Here is a 25,458-nt window from a genome sequence, read left to right as displayed (position 1 = left end):
TGCTTCTATTCTCACATCTACATTATATGGCGGTGCACAGATGGCTGGGGAATGCGGTTAATAATGTGTGGGGTTTTTGTTATGCAGCTTTTATATAGCGTAAACTTGCCCTGAAGATATTGGAGTGCTGTACATGAGCACCAGTTACATTACACATGGACACATTTATTTATTTTTTAGGCACAGGTAGATTAAGTGATTTGCCCAGAATCACAGGATGTTGAGCTGCCGTTAAGACTAGAGCCTGGTTCTGTAGTTCCAAAGTTGGCAACTCTGGCCGTCACGCTATATACTCTCCCATAATGTAATTATATTATATTAAATTTATACTATTAATAGAACAATAGAAAAGAAATGGGAGGAGAGACATAGTGCGACAAAAGTAAAATCCTATAAACTTACATCACATCTGTAACAATGTGTCAAGTACATTATATACTGGAGTATACAATGTGAGAAGTAAGCAAGGAAAAATAAAATGTGAAATGGAGGAATGTTTTGCCTTTATCAACAGATAGAGTGACATAAGCTCTATTTTATCCTCATTCCAGCCCCAGCTGTTAATGGTAACAGCGATAATCACAAGTTACAGCTTTAGGCTCATGTTAGACTAGTTTTTAAGATAACCTTTGTGCGTACTGCTTAGTAAGGATGAAATGTTGGCAAATTACTTTTCCCACATATATTGTAATGTTGTAAACTTGATGCCACTTTATAACATCTTCATGACCTCATAAGTTACATAAATGTAATTAAAACTTAGTACAATAAAATGTCATAAATACCAGAGGTAGAACACGATGATCAATAATGCAAACAACTATACTTAATTTACCAGAAATAAATAGGACAAACAAGGAATCCTAACAGCATGGTTTACCCAGGGTATGGGATTGTCATTTTTAGCTGGTTAATGTTATCAACATAGCTTGTTTAAGACTTTTTTGTCCTTACAACCTAGGAATGAATGCAACTGTAAGAAGAATGGATCAAGTCATCAATATCTTTGCACCTCTTTCTGTCGGCCAGGTCATGACCTGGGCATCCAATGTCATTGGTTGTGGTTTCATTCTTGGATGGAATGTGGTCTCTCTTCTGGTGGAGTTTATATTTTTGGCCAGAGTCTATCAAATGGTTCCTCAGTTGGCTGTAAAGGCTTCGCACTCTATAGGGGAGCATTATATAGAAAGGCAGCTGGAACATATCAATATGCAAGGTAAGGTGTGTTTAATCGGAAATTAAAGTATCATAAAACTGAACGTATTTTTAAACTTTTTGCTTTGGGTGGCTTGACAATATTGTTAGAGGTCAAGAAGTTGTTCTATGCTACTGCTCATTGTAGATTCACAAAGTTATTTGCCCACCTAAGTTATGCATTATTGTTGGCAATCTCTCCTTTTGTTTTCAGTCTTCTGATGTTTTTGATTTCTGGACAGCTAGTATTTTAACTTCTGAGCAGCCGGGGCCTATACATTACCTGCCATATAAGACCCTTTGGCGTCAAGGGAGTCTCCTCGGTGATGCAGGCAGGAATTTCTCTGCGTTAAGAAAGGGTCTGCTGTTCTCCTTTTCCACTTCAGAGAACAACTTGGCCACTAGAATAGAATTGCTAAGAAAGCAAATTGGAAAAGAAACTTAATTTCATTGGTTAGAAAAATTATTTACAGAAAAAAACCTCTTTGGTGAAAGGCAGACCAAGGAGAAGATACCCCACTATTCAGAACCAGCAGTGCAAGGTAGGTGACATCAGGCTTCCACCCAGAAAACCAGCACAAGCCAGTCAAGAACAACAGAGACACCACCAAGGGAAAGGGCCCTGCCACTTGGTAAGTGAGATCCCTAGAGGGCTTGTACTGTGGCTCCAGGCAACCTGCTGCAGGAACGCTGCAGGAACACTGGAGGTTACACACTATCTGATTGCCTTTGGCAGGGAACTGATGCCTGGCTGTCTCTACCTTCTGATCAGTAACTTGAAAATGGCCAGGTCCTACTTGCTGCCGTGTACCCAATTCAGAGACCAGAGTGTAATATTTAGTACGTTAGTTGTAAAATGTGCACCAAAATTTGCACCAGCTGCACAAGGATCAAATATCATAAGTAAGGCTGAAAGAGATGTTTCCTCACTGTTTTAGATATAAATGTAACACGCTTACTAGCACATGTTGGTGCAACAAGATGTAGGATTGTGTTCAAACAAAAAAGAAATTTTATTTGTAATTAAAATGCCAGATTTCAGACTTTGATAAGTCAGCTTTAAAAATGCCCCTAGTTTGCGCAGCTGCGTAGCATTTCAATTTGAAATGCAAGAATTGAGGAGATACTTTAACCACTAACATTTTCCTACTTTACACTTCATTATCACTGGAGCCCTGTGGTCAATAACCTAAGATTCAAACGCGTGCAGTATAATGGACTCCAGGAAAGTAAAACCACAAACCTAGGCCTCTCATGGTGTAGGGACCAGGTGTGTCCTAGAGGGGCAGGAATTGTCTTCATCTTTTGAGACAACAGTAGGCTATCCTTGAGTGGAGTTTGGGGAGAGCGGCATATAAGTTTGAGAACATATGGGGTTGTCATCTCGCAATAGAAGCCATCATTTAAATAAACCTTAGCAGCAAAGCACCTTTTGAAAAATATAGGCACTGCTAAATTTGAGCCGGTGGATGCTGGGGGGGGGGCAACATCACTTATTTGTGGGTGCAAGAGAAGGAAAAACACACAGATCGGAAAGACAGAGGGAAAAAGGATGGCAAACCAGTCACAAACAGAAAGCCGTAACCTGCAAGAGTGAGAAAAGGGGTCAGGGAATGTTAGGTACTAGATCACAGTCTACCGGCCTGGGTATTCCGTGTGCAGACATTTAATTACAGCGGCCGCAGACTTTTGAGCAGAGCTTCGGGCACCGACACTCTTTCTTTCACAAATTAGGCAGTGTTTATAGGAACCTGGTCACATTGCGGTAAAATTACGCAGAGATACAGCAAGAGCTTTAGTTTGTGTATTATAAACCGCTGCACAGACTTTTTCAAGATAAGACATGACTGGAACAGGAGAAACAAGGAAGACTTTTCAGCTGCCTGAGAATCTTATGGAGAGAAATGTGTCCAGCTTTATCTTGCACCTTGGGAACTCCGAGATGCTTTATCAACTAAGATAGATAGCCTCTTGTTTACAGATGTAGGAAAAGTGATCAATGTCCTGTTTAGAACAGCCTCTCCTGATGAAGTGGGTGAGTACAAAGGTCCTGCATACAGAAGAAGTTGTGCCTACCAAAAAGAGAACCAGTAGACGAGTCGAAATGCACCATCTCTTGGGTAGCACATGTAGAATATTTTTGCTTCTTCTGGGGACTTGAAAAGGCCCTGCTCTGGAATGGAGAAGGCCCTGCAAATGGAGGAAAAGAACCCTCAGGAACTAGTTGTAATGGGGCATTTTGCTTTGAACTTGAGTGGGAAAGATGGGGAACTTTCCCACAACCTGGACCTCTGGCCTTAAGCCTACATTTTAATGGGCATATGGAGACTTTTGGAGTACCAGGGAAGAAGGTCCGGAGCTTTTACTAAAAGTTGGAGCTTAGAAACCTCTAATTTCTAGAGAACTTGGACAAATTGCAAAGAATTCTTTCCTAAAAGATCTAACTTACCGATTGCATCGTCTATGTTTTCATACCCACACTTTTGTCCATTAGGTTTTAGGCTACTGTGGGACCGCGAAAAACATGCACTTTATCTTGTGGAGCGCTGTTTGGCTACTGCCTCCAGCTTTGCCATGCTGAAAATTTGCAACCTTGCAACCTTCAGCAAAGTTTTTAAGTCCTAAAGTAAAACTTTTAACAGGAAAAAACATTAATCCTTCCCGAACCTCGCTTCATCAACAGTCAACTGCAAAGGCTTCCTCAGTTTCTCTCATTCATTCATGATTTTTTGACTGTCTTGATCCAAAAGATTTTATTTGATCTTCCTCAATTGCTGCTTGGCTGGGAGGGAGCGTAACTCATAGTCAACCACAGCCCAGTTGCTTACATTGATTTTTATATCACATTGTTTCCTATGGATAGTTTTTTGTTTTTATTTAATAATTCCCTATTCTTACATCGGCTACCTTTATTTTGAAGTCATTTGATTAATTAGATGTTATTAATTTAAACTAAATTGGCTTGGTATATCTAAATATATATTATTCAGGTCTGGCATTAGCCAAGATCTTTTGATTTTACAAAACGTATATTTATAATATACTTAATTAAATGTCCTTTCAACCACCACTCTTCACATTTTGCTATCACCCACTACAGCATACAGCATAGGGAAATGGGTCAGCCTGCTTAAGCCACTGGTTAACTTCACTTTGAATGACTGTATTTTGCTCTCTCACAATGAGCACATCTGCACGCAAGGTGATTCCCTTCAGTGCCAATGTTTTTGTTTTTACTTTATAATTCCTTTAGTGTTGCCTTTGTGTTTAGAGCCTGAGGTGATGCTTTATACCTGATGTGAAAGACCCACATTTGATGGACTGAATGCAGAACAAATCAAAACATTCACTCCCAGTCAAGAGATCTGAGTTAAATCCATCATACATTTGCTCACCATGCCTCCCCAGTTTAATGTGGGCTCTGTCCTTGAGACAAAAGGGTGAAAGGACAAATAGAGGGTTTTCCTCTTAGGGAAGAACTCAAGGAAGTGTCTTTGATGGGCAACAGTTTTCAGGATTATTGGTCTCTCAGGATCAGGGACTCTATAGTAGCTAAAAAGCAAAAAAGGTATCAGAAGTTTCAGGGACAAAAGACAAATGAATAAGATAGTACAGTTCCATACAATGTCAGGAGAACTTGTCCGTACACGAGGAAAGCGTAAACTCAAATTAGTTCAGAATACCTTAGTTTTATAGCTCTGCTGTATTATCCAATATAAACTGCTCTCGGTTTCTAATAACTATTTTTACTTAAAAGGCTTGCTGCCATGGAAGTAAGGCTTCATGTCTTCAGAGATCTATGCATAACATCCATTAAGATTACTCACTTGGTGGGAATCACTTTACTCAGGTGGAACACCAACCTTTGCTGTGCAAGTCACACAGACACTTAAGCGAGTACATTAACCTAATAAGTAATGACAGCAGCTAAGTGCCGAAAGGGTTGTACCTTGCCCAATTAGTGGAATCATTGCAGGATGGACCCCAGGACACCAACGGCAAAAACCTGAACCAACTCAGTTGAGGCCAAGGAGGCCCTGTATGCCCTGTCCTCCCCAATTAAGAGCTAACAAATTGCAAGCTCAGTAATTGAGAGAAACTGCTTGCATCTACAGCACTGAGAGTAGGGCCTTTTCTAAATAAAGGAGAGGTTCTTTGGTTGTCTGTAATTGGCATTGGTGTATGAGCAAAACTCTCTTTACTAGGCAACAAAATAAAAAAACTCGGAAAGTACCAAACCTAGATTATGAGCGATAGTGTTTCTAACAGTTGGCAGGTATTACGCAGAGAAATGGAGTTGTAGCAGGAAGAGGAAAATATTAAATTTGCAAAGTAAGTCTTGGTGATCAACCACAGAATAAGCTAGGAATATATATTTTTTTAATTACACAACTAAAACTGAGGTCCTTGTTGATAGCACTACAGGTTCCCGCCGTGTCACAATCCACGAATATGGGGTAGTCATGAACGCCCAGTTCTCAAAGGTGCTGTAAATAGCAAATGTGATTAAGATAACAATTTGAGGATTTTGAAGAAGGTTCTCCCATTACTGAACTTGTCTCAGTGAGTGCATGCCAGTTCAGTCATTTTCACACCCACAGCAATTTATTCTAACATTGTATATCTAAAGCTGCCTCATGTTGGTTTTACAAAGGCTATGTAATGCTGCTACCAGATTACTACTGGGTCTAAAATGCAAGGGCAATGCATTTCATCAGATATCTGCAAAGGTGTCAGACCTCTGGGTCACCTAGCACATGCAGTGTGTACATTAAGGAATAAAAGACATTGGGTTAAAAGGAGAAGTCACCCTTTGATTAACAATTGGAATATGTTATGTCGCGAACGTAATTCCAAGACGGCCACCGATTCCAAACCTACATTAGCGGTCTAGTTTATTTCCCCACAGGTGCCTGGAATCTAGATGAAGCGCGCGCTCCCAAATGAATGCGCACTTCATCAGAGAAATTCCAGAGTTAGTATAGTACCTCAGTGCATGAGCTCCATGTCACTCCTAGTTTCCTTAGAATATCGTGTCGGGCATTCTCCTGGTTAATGCACCCGTTAAATCCTCGTCGGGAGTAGTCCTCTTTTGTCTCGTTGAGCAAGATTCCCAGCGGCAGTCTTCTGAAGAAAGGGGTGTGTGGAGGCGTTCCTATCTGAGACGCGCTCCCTTCGTAGCAAAATACTGACAGGCTTCATTGTCAGTTAACCCGTTAACCGCTGTTTCCAGTCACCGGCAGTCAAGAAAAGGAAAAGAGAGGAGAGAAGCTAAGTGACTGCACGTTTCTCTATAGAACAATATTTACCAAGACTTGAAAACTCAAAGAAGAAACATGTATATGGTTTAAAAATATAAAGAAAGAAACTTACCTTGTTGTATACTTATGAATGCTGTAAGAAAGAAATAGAGAAGAAGTTAAGTTTCTTTCAGTAGAAAAGGCTGTTCAGATAAGGATGTAGATAGTTATATAGTTATCCATAAGAAGAATAAAAACTAATGAGAAGAGTTAAAACAGTGTCTAACAGGAACGTTGGTAAGGCATTAGAGTTAAATTATATAGTTAGAGTAGAATTGAGTAGAAAACATAGTAATAATATTATTGCTTGACAGGTTAAACCTGTATTGTTTCAAAAATGAAAAAGAAAAGAAGAAAGAAGAGAAACTTAATACCTGGAACATTAGGTATGTAGTTGAGCTAGGAAAGGTATTTAGACTAGTTTAGAGTAGGATAGGAAGTACAGTAATATCTGTGTTTAGTGTCCTCAGGTCTTCTTGGAATTTCAGTCTGTGGGACGGATGAAAGCCAAGAGAAGCTGAAAGAACAGTTCCAGAACCAGTCTCTTCTGTTGTTTGTTATTTTATCCACTCCCCCTTCCCCCTTGGGGGTCTTTTAGAGTCTAGATTATAATCGGACTCTGGTGTATCCTTGAGAGGGAGTTGGGAACTAGCATCTCCTGTTCCTGTGCAAGTTCATGGTAGGAGCTCTCTTTTGGTTTTGACAGAGTGAAGTGCCCACGTTTTGTACTTGCACCCGAACAGAATGGCCGAAGAAATTAATTTGCAGACCTTGGGAACAGTTCTAGAGGGGATTCAAAAGGAGTTAGTAGCTGTTAGAGAGGATAATTAGAGTCTTAGACAGGAGATGGTAAATTCAAGAAAAGAAATAGCAGAATTAGCCTTGAGATTGGGACAACCATTTAGTTCAGGAAGAGAAACCTTAATTCTGTAATGATAGATTCCAGAGCCACCGGAAATGTTTGTGATCTTAAATTTGCAGCTAAGGTAGGGTTGCGAGCTATACAAAAATCCAAAAGTGAGCCAGTTCGAGTGGTGGAAGGCACTAATCTTTCATCTGGGCCCATAGTGAGCCATACAGAACCACTTCAAATGATTTAGAGTGATGGGCATGAAGAAGTGATTCAATTTAATGTAATTGACGTACCCCAGTTCCAGCTCATTTTAGGACTACCATGGGTTACAGAGCATGACCCCACCATCAATTGGAGCTCCAGAACGATAGTAATGGATTCCAACTATTGTAAAGAAAATTGTTTTGAAGAAAAGGAAAGAACCTGTGAGAGTAATCCTGCTCACTCTTTGTGCATGGCTGGAGCATCTGTGTGCATCATCAATTATCAGGAAATACCCCAGGAATACCAAGATTTTGAAGATGTCTTCAATGAAAAGGGAGCTGAGCAGCGGCCTCCCCATCGAGTATAAGACTGTAAAATAGATCTGGAGCCCGGTTCAAACCCATGCAGTCGAGTCTATGCTCTAACCAAAAAGAACATCAGCACTTGAAGGAATATTTAGACAAATACCTGGCAAATGGTTTTATACGGCCATCCCAATCTCCAGTATCGTCGCCTCTGTTTTTCATGCCGAAGAAAGAGGGAGATTTGAGGACTTGCATAGATTATCGTGCCATTAATAAAATCACGAAGAAGAATCGTTATCCGCTCCCCCTCATTTCAGTCTTGTTAGATCCAGTCAAAGGTACGCACATATATACAAAACTAGATCTAAGAGGGGCCTACCATTTAATCAGAATGAAGGAGGGTGACGAATGGAAAACAGCTTTCAGAACAAGATTTGGGCTATTTGAATAACAAGTTATGCCGTATGGTCTGTGTAATGCCCCAGCTGCCTTCCAGCATTTTATTAAGGACATTCTCAGTGAATACATAGATCAATGTGCAATTGTATACATTGATGAAATTCTGATTTATTCCACTGACAAGAGCAAGCACCAAGAACAGGTGAGAGGAGTGTTGCAGAAGCTCAAGGAGAACAAACTGTTTGTAAAACTGGAAAATGTTTCCAAGGTGGAGTTTTGGGGTTTTATCCTTTGACCAACCGGCATGAACATGGATGAGCGAAAGATAAAAGCTGTTGTTGATTGCAAGTCTCCTGCAAGTGTTAAAGAGGTTCAGAGCTTTATAGGGTTTGCAAACTTCTATGGAAGATTTATCAATGAGTTCTCACAAAAGATACTTCCTCTTACAAGGTTACTCAAAAATGGAATTCATTTTGAATGGATAGAAGAAGCAGAAGAAGCCTTTAAATCCTTAAAGAAAGGTTTTACTTCTGCACCTGTACTCCTACATGCTGATCCATCGGAACCATTTCACGTTGAGACTGATGCCTCAGATGAAGCGGTTGGTGGCGTACTATCCCAAAGACACAAAGAAACAGGTCAACTACATCCAGTCGCCTACAGATCGAGAAAACTAACACCCGCTGAAGTGAACTACACAATAACTGAGAAAGAATTGTTGGCCATCAAGGACGACTTTAAAGAGTGGCGACACTACCTCATGGGAGCCCAGCATCAAGTAACAGTTTTCACTGATCATCGAAATCTGAAATTCTTTAAATCAGCTAAAACCTTAATTGCAAGACAACTCAGGTGGTCACTGTATTTTGCTGAATATGACTTCGTAATCACTTACAGACCAGGGGCTCAGAATGGAAAAGCAGACGCCTTGTCCAGATTAGGAACTGACAACCAAAAGAGTCAGATGGAAGTTCAAACAGTAATACCAAACTCAAAAATAATTTGTGCCACTACGCCCAATGATTTGGAAGAGCAAATCACTCAAGCCATAAGCTCAGAAGATATGCAGGAAAGGGTCAAGAAAGAAGCCGGAAGAGAAATTCGACATCAGTTACCTTACCACAAAGGAGCCTTGTACCTACCTACCAAGGAATTACAGAATCAAGTAATGTATGAATGTCATGATAATCTTTTAGCAGGACACAAGGGAGAATACAAGACAGAAGAATTGGTGAAGAGACATTATTGGTGGCCTCGAATGACTACAGATATAGAAAAATATGTTAAAACCTGTGAAATCTGCGCTCAGGGAAAATCAGAATGGCAGGCTACGAAAGGGCTGTTGCAACCAATGCCTACCCCCCTTTTCCATGGCATACAATCACTCTAGATCTAATAGTTGACTTACTTCCAGCCAGGGTTACAATACGATTTTGGTGGTAGTAGATGCATTTTCAAAAATGGCACACTTTTTTGCACTAATAGGGGTTCCAACTGCGAAACAACTAGATAGTCACTTCAGTACTCATATAGTTAAGATTCACAGAATCCCCAAAATCATTGTTTCAGATCGAGTTCACAGTTCTTGTCCCATTTTTGGAAGGCCTTAATTGAAGGTTTAGGAACTGAGGCCAGATATTCCACGAGTTACCACCACGAGACAGATGGGCAGACAGAGAGGGTGAACCAAGAATTAGAGCAGTATCTAAGGTTGTTCCTTTTGAAGCAAGATGGGGATTGGCCAGACTATTTATGGGCAGCAGAGGTTGCACACAACAATGCTAGAAATGGTTTCACAGGATATTCTCCATTTTACCTAAACTATGGCAGACACCCAAATTCCACAGTAAGACAAACTGAATTCTCAGTCCCAGCAGTAAAAGATTTAGTAACCCACTTGAAACAAGTTAATCAAACTGATCACAAAACTTAGAGCAGGCCAAAAAGAAGTATAAGGTCTATGCAGATAGAAAGAGAAGAGAAGGTTCCCTTTTAGAAGAAGGAGATAGCGTTTGGCTAAGTACAAAGAACCTGAGATTAAAGGTAATAGAAAGTTTCAATCTAGGTTTATAGGGCCTTACTTGATTGAGAAGAAAATGAATCAAGTTACCTATCGGTTAAAACTGCCTACCAAGCTGAAGATCCATCCTGCCTTCCATCTTAAAAAAGGCATCACCAGAGTTACTGAAAGACTCACCTTCAAGGTCTATCCAATTAGAATCTGGAGTAGAATTTGAAGTAAAAGAAATCTTAGATTCTAAAAAGGTTAAAGGAAAACTGTATTTTTTGGTGGACTGAAAGGGTCATGGTCCAGAGGAACGATCTTGGGAGCTTGAGTCAGATGTTCATGCTCCCCGATTGGTGAGATCTTTCCATCAAAGATTCCCTATGAAACCAAGATTGGAAGGACCTCCTTTGTTGGGGGGTACTGTCAGACCTCTGGGTCACCTAGCACCTGCAGTGTGTGCATTAAGGAATAAAAGACATTGGGTTAAAAGGAGAAAACACCCTTTGATTAACAAGTGGAAGATGTTATGTCGCGAGCGGAATTCCAAGATGGCCGCCGATTCCAAACCTACCTTAGCAGTCTAGTTTATTTCCCCATAGGTGCCTGGAATCTAGATGAAGCCTGCGCTCAAAAACAAATGCGCACTTCACCAGAGAAATTCCTGAGTTAGTACCTCAGTGCATGAGCTCCATGTCAATCCTAGTTTCCTTAGAATATTGCGTTGGGCATTCTCCCGGTTAATGCGCCCGTTAAATCCTCATCAGGAGTAGTCCCCTTTTGTCTTGTTGAGCAAGATTCCCAGTGGCAGTCTTCTGAAGAAAGGGGCGTGTGGAGGCGTTCCTATCCGGGATGCGCTCCCTTCATAGCAGAATACTGACAGGCTTCATTGTCAGTTAACCCGTTAATTGCTGTTTCCAGTCACCGGCAGTCAAGAAAAGGAAAAGAGAGGAGAGAAGCTAAGTGACTGCACGTTTCTCTATCGAGCAATATTTACTAAGACTTGAAAACTCAAAGAAGAAACATGTATATGGGTTAAAAATATAAAGAGAGTAACTTATCTTGTTGTATACTCACGAATGCTGTAAGAAAGAAATACAGAAGAAGTTAAGTTTCTATCAGTAGAAAAGACTGTTCAGATAAGCATTTAGATAGTTATATAGTTATCCATAAGAAGAGAAATTAATGAGAATAGATAAAACAGTGTCTAACAGGAAAGTTGGTATGGCATTAGACTTAAATTATATAGTTAGAGTAGAATTGAGTAGAAAACATAGTAATAATATTATTGCTTGACAGGTTAAACCTCCTGAGTATTGTTTCAAAAAAGAAAAAGGAAAGAAGAGAAGCTTAATACCTGGAACGTTAGGTATGTAGTTGAGCTAGGAAAGGTATTTAGACTAGTTTAGAGTAGAATAGGAAGTACAGTAGTATCTGTGTTTAGTGTCCTCAGGTCTTCTCGGAATTTCAGTCTGCGGGACGGATGAAAGCCAAGAGAAGCTGAAAGAACAGTTCCAGAACCAGTCTCTTCTGTTGTTTGTTATTTTATCCACTTCCCCTTCCCCCTTGGGGGTCTTTTAGAGTCTAGATTATAATCGGACTCTGGAGTATCCTTGAGAGGGAGTTGGGAACTAGCATCTTCTGTTCCTGTGCAAGTCCATGGTAGGAGCTCTCTGTTGGTTTTGACAAAAGGCTCCCTATTTAGCAGAGAGTCCCCTTCAGAGCCCTGTTTCTAGACCAATATGCTACCTATTCACAGGGACCACTCTTTCTACAGACCATGTTCACATTCTACCATTTCTCAAGGTCCCTGCAGTAAACTTGACATTATCTTCTTGTGAGTCAAAGATTCAAGAAACCCCAAGGTAGGTAACAGCTCTGTAGGTCTAAGCAGAAGTGGCAGTGCTTTCCTTCCCAAAACATCTCAGAAGAAAGTCCTTTAAATTCTGATGTTCACCCAATAGCTGACTGGAATGACACATTTTTCAGCATAGAATATAGCATAATATGTAGTGATGTGAAAAAGAAACTGCACTCTCAGGATTCTTGTGGTTTTACATATTAATATATATTTGACCTTCATCTAGTCCTCCCCAAGCCCCAACCACAGATAAATCAAACCTCATAAGGCAAACAAAACACAAAAGCTGGATTTGCTATATAAAAAAGCTTTAAAATAAACAGTAAGGTATTTTATTTTTTTCAGGTATTTCTATTGCAACTTTAGTTCGCGGTGCTGTCATTGCTGTTTCAATAATTTGTGTTCTAAAATGTATGGCAAAAAAATATCCCTAATTTATTTTTTCAATGTCAATATTCCCACTGTGGCCCTAAAGGTAGAATCGAATTATATCATGAGGTATTCCACAAGGGTATCAGAATATGATGGACTTGGACTGGACTTTTCAATTGGCCTCCCTGAGAGCCTCTAAGGGCCATCCCCTGAAGTCCTGAGGACCTTTGACACGTATTATCATTATTTTGGAATTAAAAGACTAAGGGCCTCATGTAGGTAGCGAAATACCGGTCGGTAACGGCCGATTTTCGGTAAATATGCCGTTACCGACCGGTATACAGACAAGTGAGATGTAGGAGTCCAAAAACCACTTTTCGGTAAATATGAGGCGGTAAATACCGATTCATAGTTACCGAATTCTAAAATACCGATTCATACTTACCGAATACAGAATTAACGAATCGGTAAACATGAAGTGGTAAATATGAAGTGGTAAAAATTTAAAATGACATGTAGGAGCAGTCGGTAATTAAGAAATCCATTAAAATCGGTAATTAAGAGTCGGTAATTAACATGGACTAAAAGCAGGTGGTAACCATCAACAATGGATAAAAGCAAACCCAAAATTCAACAGCGTGGACAACATGGCCGCTATGTACGTCATTGCAAGGCGCCTACGTCTACAGGCAGCAGGACTGAGGGTGTGGCGACGGGAGGAACAAATCTACAGACAGCGCATCACACTATTCCAGCTGACTGATGCAGAGATACATGAGAGGTACAGGCTACACCCCGAAACCATCATGGACTTAATCAGGGACCTACACCCACTCCTGGACCAGCCAGTTAGAAGGGCGCATGCCATACCCCCACATGTGCAGGTGCTCTGCAGCCTACATCTGTTGGCATCTGGCAGTTATCAGGTGGTGATAGCTGCGGTGGGTGGGGTATCCCAAAGTTGCCTGTCCCGTTTCTTCAGGAAGTTCCTGGATGCCATGATGCAGAGAATGCACCACTACATAAGCTTCCCGAACTCACAGGCTGCACTGCAGAAAACAAAAACTGACTTTTATCACATGGCACAGTTCCCCCATGTCCTCGGCTGTATTGATGGTACCCACATCCCAATCTGTCCACCAGCAGATACAGAGCACATCTACAGGAACAGGAAGTCCACCCACTCCATCAACGTGCAGGTGATCTGTGATGCAGGGAACATCATCACAGATATTGTTGCAAAGTTTCCTGGGAGCACCCACGACTCTTACATCTTCCAGAATAGTGGGATTTACACACGACTGAGTGCCGGAGAATTCGGAGAGGGATACCTGCTAGGTAAGTAACAGTGACGCCCCTTGAAACATGCAAACATAGTGTATAGAGGCATGTTACTGATGGTTCCCTTTCACCCATCCAGGCGACAGTGCATATGCATGCCGGTCATTCATCCTCACTCCCTACCTACACCCAGCTACCCAGAGTGAGAGACGATACAACGTGGCACACAAAACAACACGCAATGTGGTGGAGCGCACGTTTGGACTACTGAAGAGCAGGTTCCGCTGCCTGCACAAGAGCGGAGGCGCACGCCAGTACAAACCCATCACCTGCTGCAAGATCATTGCCACTTGTGCAATGCTGCACAACCTTGCCACGAAAAAAGGTACAGATGTGGAACTAACATATTTTGAGGACAACGAGGATGAGTCAGGCCAGCCAGAGGGCAACGCAGCTAGAGTGCCAACTGCAATCGATGGGAGAGAGAGACGGGCAGAGATCACATCCAACTATTTCTGAGTAAGTAAGGGGACACAGCGAGTTGTGAGCAGTCATGACGTAGTTTAATGTGGCACCACGCCATGAACACATGATCAGGCCAATCTGGCAATATATCATCTATACAAGGAGTATGTCCAGGGTTACGTCACCCATTGTGAAGTGGCTAGGCAGGGCGACATCAATGTTTGCGCATACGCGCTGCAGTGGTGGATTGCACGGCCTGTGCATCCTCACTAGAGCCAACCCCAAGCCGCCTGCTGCTCCTGCGTGTTTCTGGGACGGGGGGTGTGATGCTGCTGGTGGTGTCGATGCTCTCCGCAGGATCCCCTGCAGCAGTTGTCGACGCCTGACTCGTCAATAGCACCCCTAGTGCACTTGTCACCTGCACCATCCCCCGAGACAGGTCGCTGCAGCACTGTGTTAGGCCCTCCTGCATCGTCACAGAGCGCCGGCACAGTAGGGAAGTGGCAGTTGCCAGACGGTTGAGTGCCCTGCTGGTAGTGTCCCTTCTCTGGCGTTCCCGGCGCCGTGCTTCGATGTCAGCATCTAATTTGCTGCACAACTGCTGGATAGACTGGGACATGTCCCGAATGCCCGCAGCCATGCCGCCAATGTTTGTGTCCATGTTGACTATGCTTGTCTTCATCACCCGCATGTGCCTCTGGACTGACATGACTGCCTTTGATTGCAGGCGCTGTTGCTTTAACATTTGGCCCTCGAGCCCAAAGAAGACACCATGGCCATCAGTGGGTGCTGGTGGACTCTGGACACGCGACCTGCGGCGCCCTCTTGTTTCCGTCTGTGCTGCCTGTGAGGTGTGGGGCACAGTGGCATGGCTCCCTTCCTGGGGCCCGGTGCGGTCTTCAGGGCCCATGCTGTCGTCTGACGAGGTGTCCAAGGCTCGTAGCCTGGCTGCTGGACGCCTCCTCTGTCTCACGCATGCAAGCGGAGATGTGGCCGGTGAATTGAACATGAGTGGCGAGGCTGGCTCTGGTGGTGGTGATGCTGGCTCACGGTGAGGTGATGCTGGCTCTGTGTGCGGCGATGCTGGCTGTGTTGGTGGTGCGGCTGCCAGTGGGCCTGCTCCCCGGTCTGTACTTGTGCTGGCTGGAGGTGTTTGATGTTGCCGTGGTGCCGTCTCTCCTGCAGCATGCCCTGTCCTGCATGATGTCACATCTGTGGACAGAAATACAACATTGGCTCAGTGTCCCCAAAGGGCTGCATTGCAAGCGGCACAATAAATAATTTCACATTCCAACATGTCCCCTGTCTCCTTGTGCCTCGAGTGCGTGACATGCCTTGTTGCCCTGTAACATTTACGTCATGGTTAGTGTTGCCCTGACTACATCTCCCGAAATGCATTGCCTGTCTGCACTGACACGTGTGGACTGCAGTGTGATTCTCGTTTCACATTTGGGGGATGTGGGATGGGGTAGGGGGGGATACATTGCTGTGCTTTCGTCTTACCTTGGTGTGTTGCGGCTCTGGCAGAGCTGTCGGCGTCCCCAAGACCCACGACGCTCTCTTGCTCGATTGTGGCCGCCACCAGCTCCTCCAGTTCGGTGAGGGCAGGTGCCCTGTTGGTTCCACCTCCGGTCTGGCTGGCCTCCTTCTGGATGTCGCCCATCTTCCTCTTGGTTACAATCCTCAGGTCATACCAGCGCTTTTTGAGGACCTCAATGTCCCTGTGGGTCACTCCCACAGCATTGACCTGCGCCTGGATGGCCAGCCATATGTTGCGCTTTTCCACCTCAGGCACTTGCAGGGATTGCCTGCCGAACAGCTTCTGGTGCTGCTTCACGACCTCCTCCACCAGCACCTGGAGTTCCTTGGGGCTAAATTTCAGCTTCCTCCTCCTTTCCCCTCCGTCTTTCTGTGTTCTCTGGCTGGACATGCTGTTCGTTTACCCGCTCGCACATGCAACTGCTCCCTGCCTCTCCTCTGCACTCCAAGCCTCTCCAGGGTCGGCTAATTATGTCCACCTGCCTGGGTGTGGCCACTTCGGCTAATTGAGTACACCTGCCTGGGTGTGGGCAGTTCCAGGTTGGGTGGGCTGTCGTTGCACTGGATTCGCTGTTTCGTCAAGTCATGTGATTTTCTTTACCGACTCCGTACATACCGAATCTGTATTTTCCGAATCGGTAACTACCACCTCGGTATTTTGCGATTCGGTAACTTCCACCTCGGTATTTTCTGATTCGGTAAATACCACCTCGGTATTTACCGATTCGGTGAATTCCGATTCGTGATTACCGAATGTTACCGAATCGGTAACTGTTACCGAATTTTTACCTACATATAACTTACCGATTCTAATTTACCGATTCGGTACGGCTCGGTATTTACGAACCGGTAAAATTTATTTACCTACATGAGGCCCTTAGTCAGAAGATAACATCTATAATGGGGGTGAACCTAGTTAGTGTTTACGATCTGCGCTCCATCCTGGATGACTTCAAATCGTGCCTAGTTCCTGGTCTACTGCGACCATTGAATATCATTGGCACTTTGTGCATTATGGAGCTATTTCTACTATTGTATTTCTGTTGTTTTGGTGTCATATTGTTTATTAACATTTACCAGTTTGATTTGGGATTTTTATTGCTTGGTGTTTTGACTTTATTGCAGTTTTGGCACTGCATAAATACTTTACACATTGCCCTAAGTTAAGCCTGACTGCCCTATGGTATAGCTACTCGGGAGGTTGAGCTCAAGTTAACTTAATAACTTTGAGAGTTCACCCTGACAAGATTTGTGTTCATTTCTTGAGGTGTGCAGTCACACCCTTCTAACAAGTAGGCTTAGAGGAAACCTCAAAGGCCTAGGGAGGGTAGAGAGATCCTTTCAATATGAAAGGCGAGGGGATACATACTCCTACTGGAAACGTCTAATACAAAAAAGGTATCTTATCAACAAATAAAAAAATAGGTTTTCCTCTTCCCATCTCTGAGTGCGGTGGAAGTACGAATTAACCTTTTCCTCTTTCCTTGACCATTCCTCTTTTTGTTAAGAGGATACCCTTTTTGTATTAGAATAGCGCAGTCACACCCCAAATATCAATCCAATTTCTCATACTGAGGGCGCTTGGTGCCACATGAAAGGCCTGATGGAGGATGATGGGCATAGAAGGGAGGGGAGGCTCAGGAGATGTGATGGAGAAAAAAGAATACTGATGTTCTGATGTGGGAGGGGGCAATGGGGAGTCTGGTAGAGGATGCTGAGACTGAGATGTGCCAGGAAGAGGAGTTTGAGATGCATCATTAGACCTCAATAACAGAGTGAGCAATGGGACCCATCTGGGGAGCGTCCACATTGGAGACTTAATTGAAGTGCAGTGTGCTTTGGCAGCTGTTTGAGAGTAAGTACAGTTAGTCCTGGGACCTGGTTTTTAGGGGCAGTGATAAAGAACGTTAACTTGTAATTCATTTAACCCGATTATTATGGAAAATGATAATGTGTGCTATCTCCGGAATTATGGACACTGTTAGTATATTGGACTTGGTTGGGCCTTATGAAAAATAAAAATGTGTGTTGACTAAAACATTAATGAAACTGGTAATTTTTGCTCTATGGGTCGTTAAGGTGTTTTTGTGAACCAAACGGTGCAGTGTGCAAACTGGGGATGGGTGTCAATGGGGAAATTATCTAAACGTATAACCTGCTACATGGATTGATACCGGAAATGTTAATGTGTACCAATGGCTGCACTACAGAAATGGGTAACGTGTGCTGACCTGCACACCGCCTACAGCCACTAAATGGATTCTGCAGTCAAAGGTAATATGTTGTGGTAGGTGTATGTGAGTGGTACCCACAGTGGACGGTTGTAAGCTGAGCACACAATGCACGTCAAGTATGCAGTACATACAGACAGTACCTGACAGGTGCAGATTGTGCTAGGGACAGCCAAATTGCACATGAGTACCCAACACGGAATAAATATTGTGTGCAGTCAACGGTCGTGAAAAGTGGTAGGTGCACCTGAGAGTTATATACAGCGCACAACAATGAACAGTGTGCTGCACAAAAGCAGTATATGTGACACACACAGGACCTAAATATAGGTCAGAGACAATACCAGCAGCATATGTCTCGTATATGTTAATGGTATAGGTCATGAAGGCAGACAGCAATTGTAGAACCTGCTGGAAGAAGAATCTAGGATGGTTAGAGTCGTTAAAAACAATTCTAAAGGATATACCATGTGTTACAACATCAGTGATGTCATAGGTGGTGTCACTTGTGAAGTTATCTGTGATGTCGTGTGAGGTCAGAATCCATGCATTTCATGCAATGATTTTTCGATAGCTGAATTAGAAGTAACTGGTAACCTTTGCAGCATTCAAGGGTGTGAATCATAAACTGAAAATCTCTTCAATTTGAAGTGGAATATCTACAATTTCTTATTATTTCTTTATTCTTGCAAGGTTTTGTGGAAGAATGAAGATATCTGTATTAAGAGAGTGGTAGTATTATACCAGGGGTATGGGCAGGGAGTTACGGGTGTAGAAGGGCAGTGAGATGAGGCAGTGTTAGTTGAAATGCCAGCCACCTAGTTTATTTGGTAACATTAATTGTATTCTGTTACCTGTGTTAAACGCCCTCGTTCCTGAATTTAAAAACTGAAGTTACTTAGAAGAAACTGATGTGTACAGGTCTGATGTTTTTTAACATCCCTAAAGCATTTTATTGTTTAATATTGCAGGGGATCTTCCCATTGGCTCACCCGTTGATGAGTTTATCCACATCTCCGGACATTTTGACACACCAAAGGAGCCGACCTCCAACCCGGAAATGCAATTGGAGCCAAATAGATCCTGTAACGAACTGCAACCAGAGGCTAATAGTAAACTTCCGGTCTGCCTGCGGAATGGACACAGAATGCTTCGAACATACAGAGATGGCTGGAAAGCATACTACAGGCAATCGGTATTCCTGTGCGGGTTGGGCTTAGCATTCTTGTACACAACAGTCCTTGGCTTTGACTGCATTACCACAGGTTATGCCTACACTCAGGGGATAAGTGGCTCTCTCCTCAGCATCCTCATGGCCATTTCCGCCATCTCAGGTCTCGTAGGTACATTTCTCTTCACCAAGCTGAGGAGACGTTATGGACTGGCAGTCACAGGAATCATATCCAGCTGCCTCCATGTAAGCTGTCTAATGCTTTGTGTTTTATCTGTCTTCGCCCCTGGAAGCCCTTTTGACTTGGGCATTTTCTCTGTTTTCACAAGCAAGAACTTGTCCATACACAACGATACCCAGCAACAGAAGCAGATGCATTTTTACCCATCCCAAGGAAATATCAACCAACCCATACTGTCAGACCGCTCTTCGATCCACTGGACTAACAACACCCTACTTTTTGAAAATGTAGGTGCTGGTGATAATCCTGAATCCTACATTTCTATTGCCCTGCTGTTCACAGGAGTCATTTTAGCAAGAGTTGGTGAGTCTATTTTTCTCATATTAGTTGTCTGTATTCATTGCTGCATTACAATTCAGCTTCTAGACAAAGGGCCTGATTTAGACCTTGACAGGTGGCCTGACGTTGATTAGGGTGGCAGAGGTAATCTCCTCTGTCACCCCGGCCTGTCTGCTGCCCACCAGATTAAGAGATCACTGCCAGCCCTACTGTGATCTCTGTGCTTTCACAGGAGCCGCGACCATGACATCTCCTCTGAAGGCACTGACAGTTCGGTACGTGGCTACTATTTTTTAGGGAGCCATGCACCAAACTTTGTTTTTCAGAAACGAACCCCCAAAGCAGGAATTAGTTTTCAACATACAAAACAACTACTGGCCCCCCACACCCTGGGAAGTTTCTCTCAGACTATGGAGGGCATTATTTTTTCTGTTTGTGACTGCCAGGTTTTACCTGTGCTATGAAAACATAGCACAGGTAAAACCTGGTGGTGGTGATGGGCAGAAAAAAAGAAATCAGAACGTCTGCTCTTAATAGGGCGGGTTGACTTACTCCAGTGGCACCCACTCTATTGGGCGTTCAAAGAAAGTTTTCTGACAACAGACCCAGTGGGGAACTGACAGTCCACTAGGCTCGTAAATAATTGAGCAGGTGGACCGAGGGCTGGGTGGACAAGGTATTCTGTTGCCTTTTTTACAGAGTACCCTGCCTGCTAAGCCCAAAGTCTTTGCTAATAATAAATTAATGGAAACCTAATAATGTAATCACACAATAGGCAAACTGTGTGTCATTTGTTGCCTATGCTTCCGCTTATTTTCTGATGGGAACCTTAATCAGAAATGCATGTTTCTTTGTTCTTTATATACTAGATTCGTAACTATTTAACTGAACATGTATGGCGCATAGAGAAGGCTTACAATGTTAAATGTAAAGAATAGTCCTGGGGGCCAGCTGCTACCAGTGTGAGGGTATGAGGCGTTCCCTGGTGAGCTTTATGAACCCTCTCTCTTCTTAACTACTAATCAATCTTATCAAAATAAGTCTTAGAAATAAGAAGTTGCTGATCTTGATATGGGTGGTCTCTCAAAATTGTACTTTTGAAGACAAGAAAGCATCGCCTAGAAAAGTGCTTCCGAAACCTTTTAAAGAGACTACCCAATTTTAGAACGAAAACCTTTGCAACTTACCTAGCTTTAAAGGACATGAGAAGGGGCAATTTTTTTATTTAATAATAAACATGCTTTCAAATGCTGTGAATTACAAAAATAACACTCTTTACTATTGTTGCAGCACTTGCTTGTAACTGTCACAACCTCCTCCAATATGATTTTATCGGACTGCTGCCAACATATTGATCTGCCCATAAAAGTGGCAGATGGTGAACTGCACTGGGGCAGGAACACTTTTCAAAGTGAGATACTATGACCTGGCTATCACCTTAAGTTTTTCATCTAGTGCCTAGAAGCATTCAGGTATTAGTTTGCACTCTATAAATAAATAAATAACGTAAAAATAGAAGCTAACCTGTGGCAACTTTTCACTAAAATCTCAAGGCTTATGAAAAATCATGGTGTTGGTAGGATTAATTTTATCAAATGTAAGAAAAAAACTGAATAAAAATATGCAGTTTTTTATGGCACAAACATTGCCCAAGGGCATTGGAGCACTTTACATGAGCACCAGCTTTCATTATATAAAGTTATGTAAAAGTCATACACAAGTGGGATGATTGTGTATGATCAGGTATAGTGAGCAAATTTTCTTTTGAAACGGTTTTATGAGGTAAAAAAATAGCAATAAAATATTGGAAGGTTCACTCAGAGTCATGCTTGGGAATACTTACAAGGATTAGTTCTAAAACTGGACTTAAGAACATAGTTCAGCATAACTGAAGTCATAGGGATTGTTAAAAATCCTAGCTTCACACAAAGTATAGCAAATGTATTCAGCAGCAGAGTTGTACGTGTGTAGTATGTAGCTGGTGGTGGATTTTGGAGCACACTGTCACTAATGTATTACTAAAGCATCGTACGGTAGCGCACTGTCATTTGCAGACAGCACATTTTCCATTGAAATTACCACTACATTTGCACAAAGAGTTGTACTGATAAAACTATATAGCACACAAATGATCTTTGTGGAAATCGGGTTTCAGTCAATATTTATCATTTGAGCATCACCAAGAAAAAATGTCTTACTTTGTTTTGATCCTATTAAAATCTTTACATCCATTACACTTTAGAATTACAAAAAAGTGCTTACATTTTACTTACCTAACTACTGATATATTCTGAAGTATGTTCATACTTCATTAACAGTTATTCACATTATTTTGTGTTTATCACAAACATTATCTCCTCCAGCCTTTCCTTTCACACTCCCTGTACCCCAGCAAGATGTCACATAGTTTGCTTTAAAAACTGGTCTCACTGTGAAGTCAAGGAAAGAAAAGTAAAGGCCATTGCCCATGTTGAAAGAATAAGCAATCATTCTGTCAGAAGACATAACCTGGCATTTGACCTCAAGCCTAGTTGGTGCCTGATTGACAAACACCACTTTAAATGTATGTAGATTTTTTGGGTGATAGACAAAGTCCATAGGAATGTGGCTGATTTCATTCTAGAGGGATTTCATCCTAAAAAAGCCCAAAAACGATATATCAGATGTTCATTACAGTGGCCATTAATAGAAGCAAACGTATAACATTTATGAAATAGATAAGAATGTTATACAAAGCCCCCAGGTTTGGAGTTAGAGGTTGCCCCCTTCCCAGAGAGACACCAGGTGGTGTGCTTAATTTCATATTATCTTCAATTATCCAACTATCCAATAATCCTATGGCCTTAAGCTCTGGAACTACCTGTCACAAACCTTGAGAGTTGTACATCACTGAATACTTTTCTGAAACAGTTGAAGACCTGGATGTTTTGAGTTAGTAGGATCTGGCTGCACCCTATTCATCTCCAAGCGCTGGAAACTATACTAGACTTTAATAATAATAATTAATCAGTTAGTCACGTGAAGTATATTTACTGGCATGGCAATGTACATTTTGGTAACTATGCATGCTATGTCACTCTATTCCAGTGATGTAATCTTGCAATTGACTCTTTGTTGCTCTAGGTCATGTCAAGTTGATAATCGATGATGGCAACTCACTTAGCTATCACTGATATTCATGTTCATTTGGCAAACATAGAATACACGAAGGGAACCTGTGCAAACAAAAGTAAAGTGGGATCTATAAAAATAGATTTGATTTGTTTACGGATATATACTGATCCATCGTGCCACTGTGCATGTAAGCAATAGCGAAATAGGTTTAGATTACCATTAAGGCAGAAGATCTGATACCATTTTGAGTTAGGTCCTATTCCACTATAGGTAATTTGTGCATATACAGTTATACCAAATTGAAGCTTAAATGCATTTTTAAGAATGGAATATGATGATTTCTATGACTGGAAGTTTGGCAATAAAGATGTAATGATGACTCCTTAAATGCTGAATATCATTTCAGTCTTTTGTAGAATTTTGGTCAATGATGATTAGTTCCTTGCAGAGCACAACAATTGAATTCTTTGCCTTTTTGATGCAAGATGCAAAAAGGTTTTTCAGTGTTTTGTAAACGTGCAAACATCAACTCCTTCGAGCAGTTGATGACTAGTGGCAACAAGTGGTTTACCCAACATTGGGTGCTTCCTAAGTTGTTAGACTCACTTACTGTCTAGAGTGTCCAGTTTTGTACATCTGATGTGGTTTATGCTCATTTATGTGGTTCCTATGAAGACGGACACCTCATTTATCTGCATAGTAGTGTTCGTTTAAAAGCAAACTTTAAGAACAGCATCATTAACTTGCCTTTGTTTTTGGCCAATCTCTTTGGAACAGATTCTTTGCCCTACTCTGTAAATGATTACATCAACTAATTTCCAACTATGGAAAAGGATGACAATATAAACAAAGAAAAACATACTTATATTTTTCTAATTTCTATTTACTCGTAGGCCTCTGGTCCTTTGACTTGACTGTCACGCAGCTCCTTCAGGAGAACATTCCAGAATCTGAACGTGGCGTGGTCAACGGAGTGCAGAGCTCTTTGAATTACCTGATGGATCTTGTTCATTTCATTATGGTTATCATGGCCCCTCAGCCACAACAGTTTGGATTGCTAGTTATAATTTCTATCCTGTTTGTTACTGCTGGACACACCCTGTATTTTTTTTATACAAAGAAACATAAACTTAATGATAGGACATCACAGAATACTCCAACCTGACATTTTTGTATGTCAATATTTTTAATAGCCTGCCGCCTTTCTAGTGCAGCGTACGTTTTATCCTGTAGCTTTGGACAATTAAACTCACCGTTCCTGTCAAGATGTTCACATATTCAGTTCTTTTTTATCATATTTTTTTACTTGGTCAGCACTGTGTTGAGTACAATGCCTATCCTGTTTGAACGGAAATAAATAAATATATGTAGTTAAACAAAAGTGGAACATTGGTTTTCACAGCATCAAATCATCATGGAAACGTTTTAAAGTTAGGGAACACTCAATAACATTTTCGGAAGATTCAGACTACAAATAATACACAAAGCCTGCCTTTCTGATATCACAGCTCTTAGATTGCTATTTAACAGATGCTTTGCTTCGCTGTCAGGGTGTGAGGAAAATTTTATCAATGACTTGTATACACTTGTTGATAATGATGCATTAGTTTACCTTAGAGAAAATTATTTAGCCTTTCTGGTGCATGACCATTCCCTCTGGAATATCCAAACCCCTCCACTCGGCTAACCCCCCTCCACCCTCAAGCTGAGAACCATCTCTGACCATCTTCCTTTTAGGAAGTTGCTGAAAGTGTAGATCTTTTCCTATATAATCCCTTTCTTTTTCATTCTTTTTCATTCTTCTCTTTTCTGCAGCAGTCTCAATGCTGCCAAGAAACCCTTACGGGCATATATATGTCCAACTAAACTAACGATAGGCAAAATTTCCATTCTTCAGCAGTCCACATTATTGTAAGCACCAGTGATAGTATGAAGACAGAGCATCCCCCTTCCAATGACAGGGACCCAAAAACGTGTTGAAACCACCTGGAGGTTGGAGATTTGTTCTATTGATTACATAGAGATAGCTTCTAATAAGCCTTACTCAGGTGTAGAAATTATTCATAAAATGTTAATAGCTTAATTGCCGGCTATGCTTAACTCTAACTACATGATTCTCCGTTGTCATAAACACGTGCTCTGTTTGGAGTCAGTGAAGTGAGCAATGTAAGGATGTCCTATTTTACCTGCTGTCAAGAGTTCTTGGCACCAAATAACACAGAATAATTTCCCAAAACCAATCATAGGACTTATTTTTTATTAAAGTTACGCGTGAACAGGGAGAGCCCAATTAAAGTTGTGAAAGATATACATTACTAAAAAGGGAAGAAAACTTAAGGTTTTCACTCCATATACCCACAGTAAAAGGGAATGATAATATGAAGATAGGGTGAATTACAAGTGGTCGTAATGTTTCTTTGTGCTTGACTATACTTGTCAGTATGAAAACTTTGATTATTGGTGATTATCACTGAATGGTTTGCTGTATTTTTAAGCTTCTGAAATTTTTGTAGTTGGCTTCATCATCTTATGGGTGAAACATAGTAAACTTTGATGTGCCTGTATATTATCTTTGTAAATAAACTCTATTTTTCTAAATATTACCGACATTTCCATTTACTTAACACTAACACATTTCATAGTA

At 41.8% G+C, this 25,458-nt stretch overlaps 1 protein-coding gene across 1 annotated transcript in view; it reads left to right on the top strand.

The window, feature by feature from the left end:
• Window positions 1–25,208, top strand: part of LOC146789399 (ferroportin-like) — a 179,790-nt gene extending 154,582 nt beyond the window's left edge. Inside the window, exons 7-9 of the mRNA XM_085631087.1 lie at window positions 962–1,216; window positions 18,981–19,724; window positions 23,708–25,208. Of these exons, the coding sequence (XP_085487213.1) occupies window positions 962–1,216; window positions 18,981–19,724; window positions 23,708–23,979 (1,271 nt within the window). The 3' untranslated portion in view covers window positions 23,980–25,208. The remainder of the gene's footprint in view (window positions 1–961; window positions 1,217–18,980; window positions 19,725–23,707) is intronic.
• The last annotated feature ends 250 nt before the right edge of the window (window positions 25,209–25,458 follow it).

Source organism: Triturus cristatus, chromosome 10 (assembly GCF_964204655.1).
Source record: "Triturus cristatus chromosome 10, aTriCri1.1, whole genome shotgun sequence".
Taxonomy (NCBI): Eukaryota; Metazoa; Chordata; class Amphibia; order Caudata; family Salamandridae; genus Triturus; species Triturus cristatus.
Note: the sequence above shows the minus strand (reverse complement) of the source record. Positions and strands in the feature narration are given on the sequence as shown.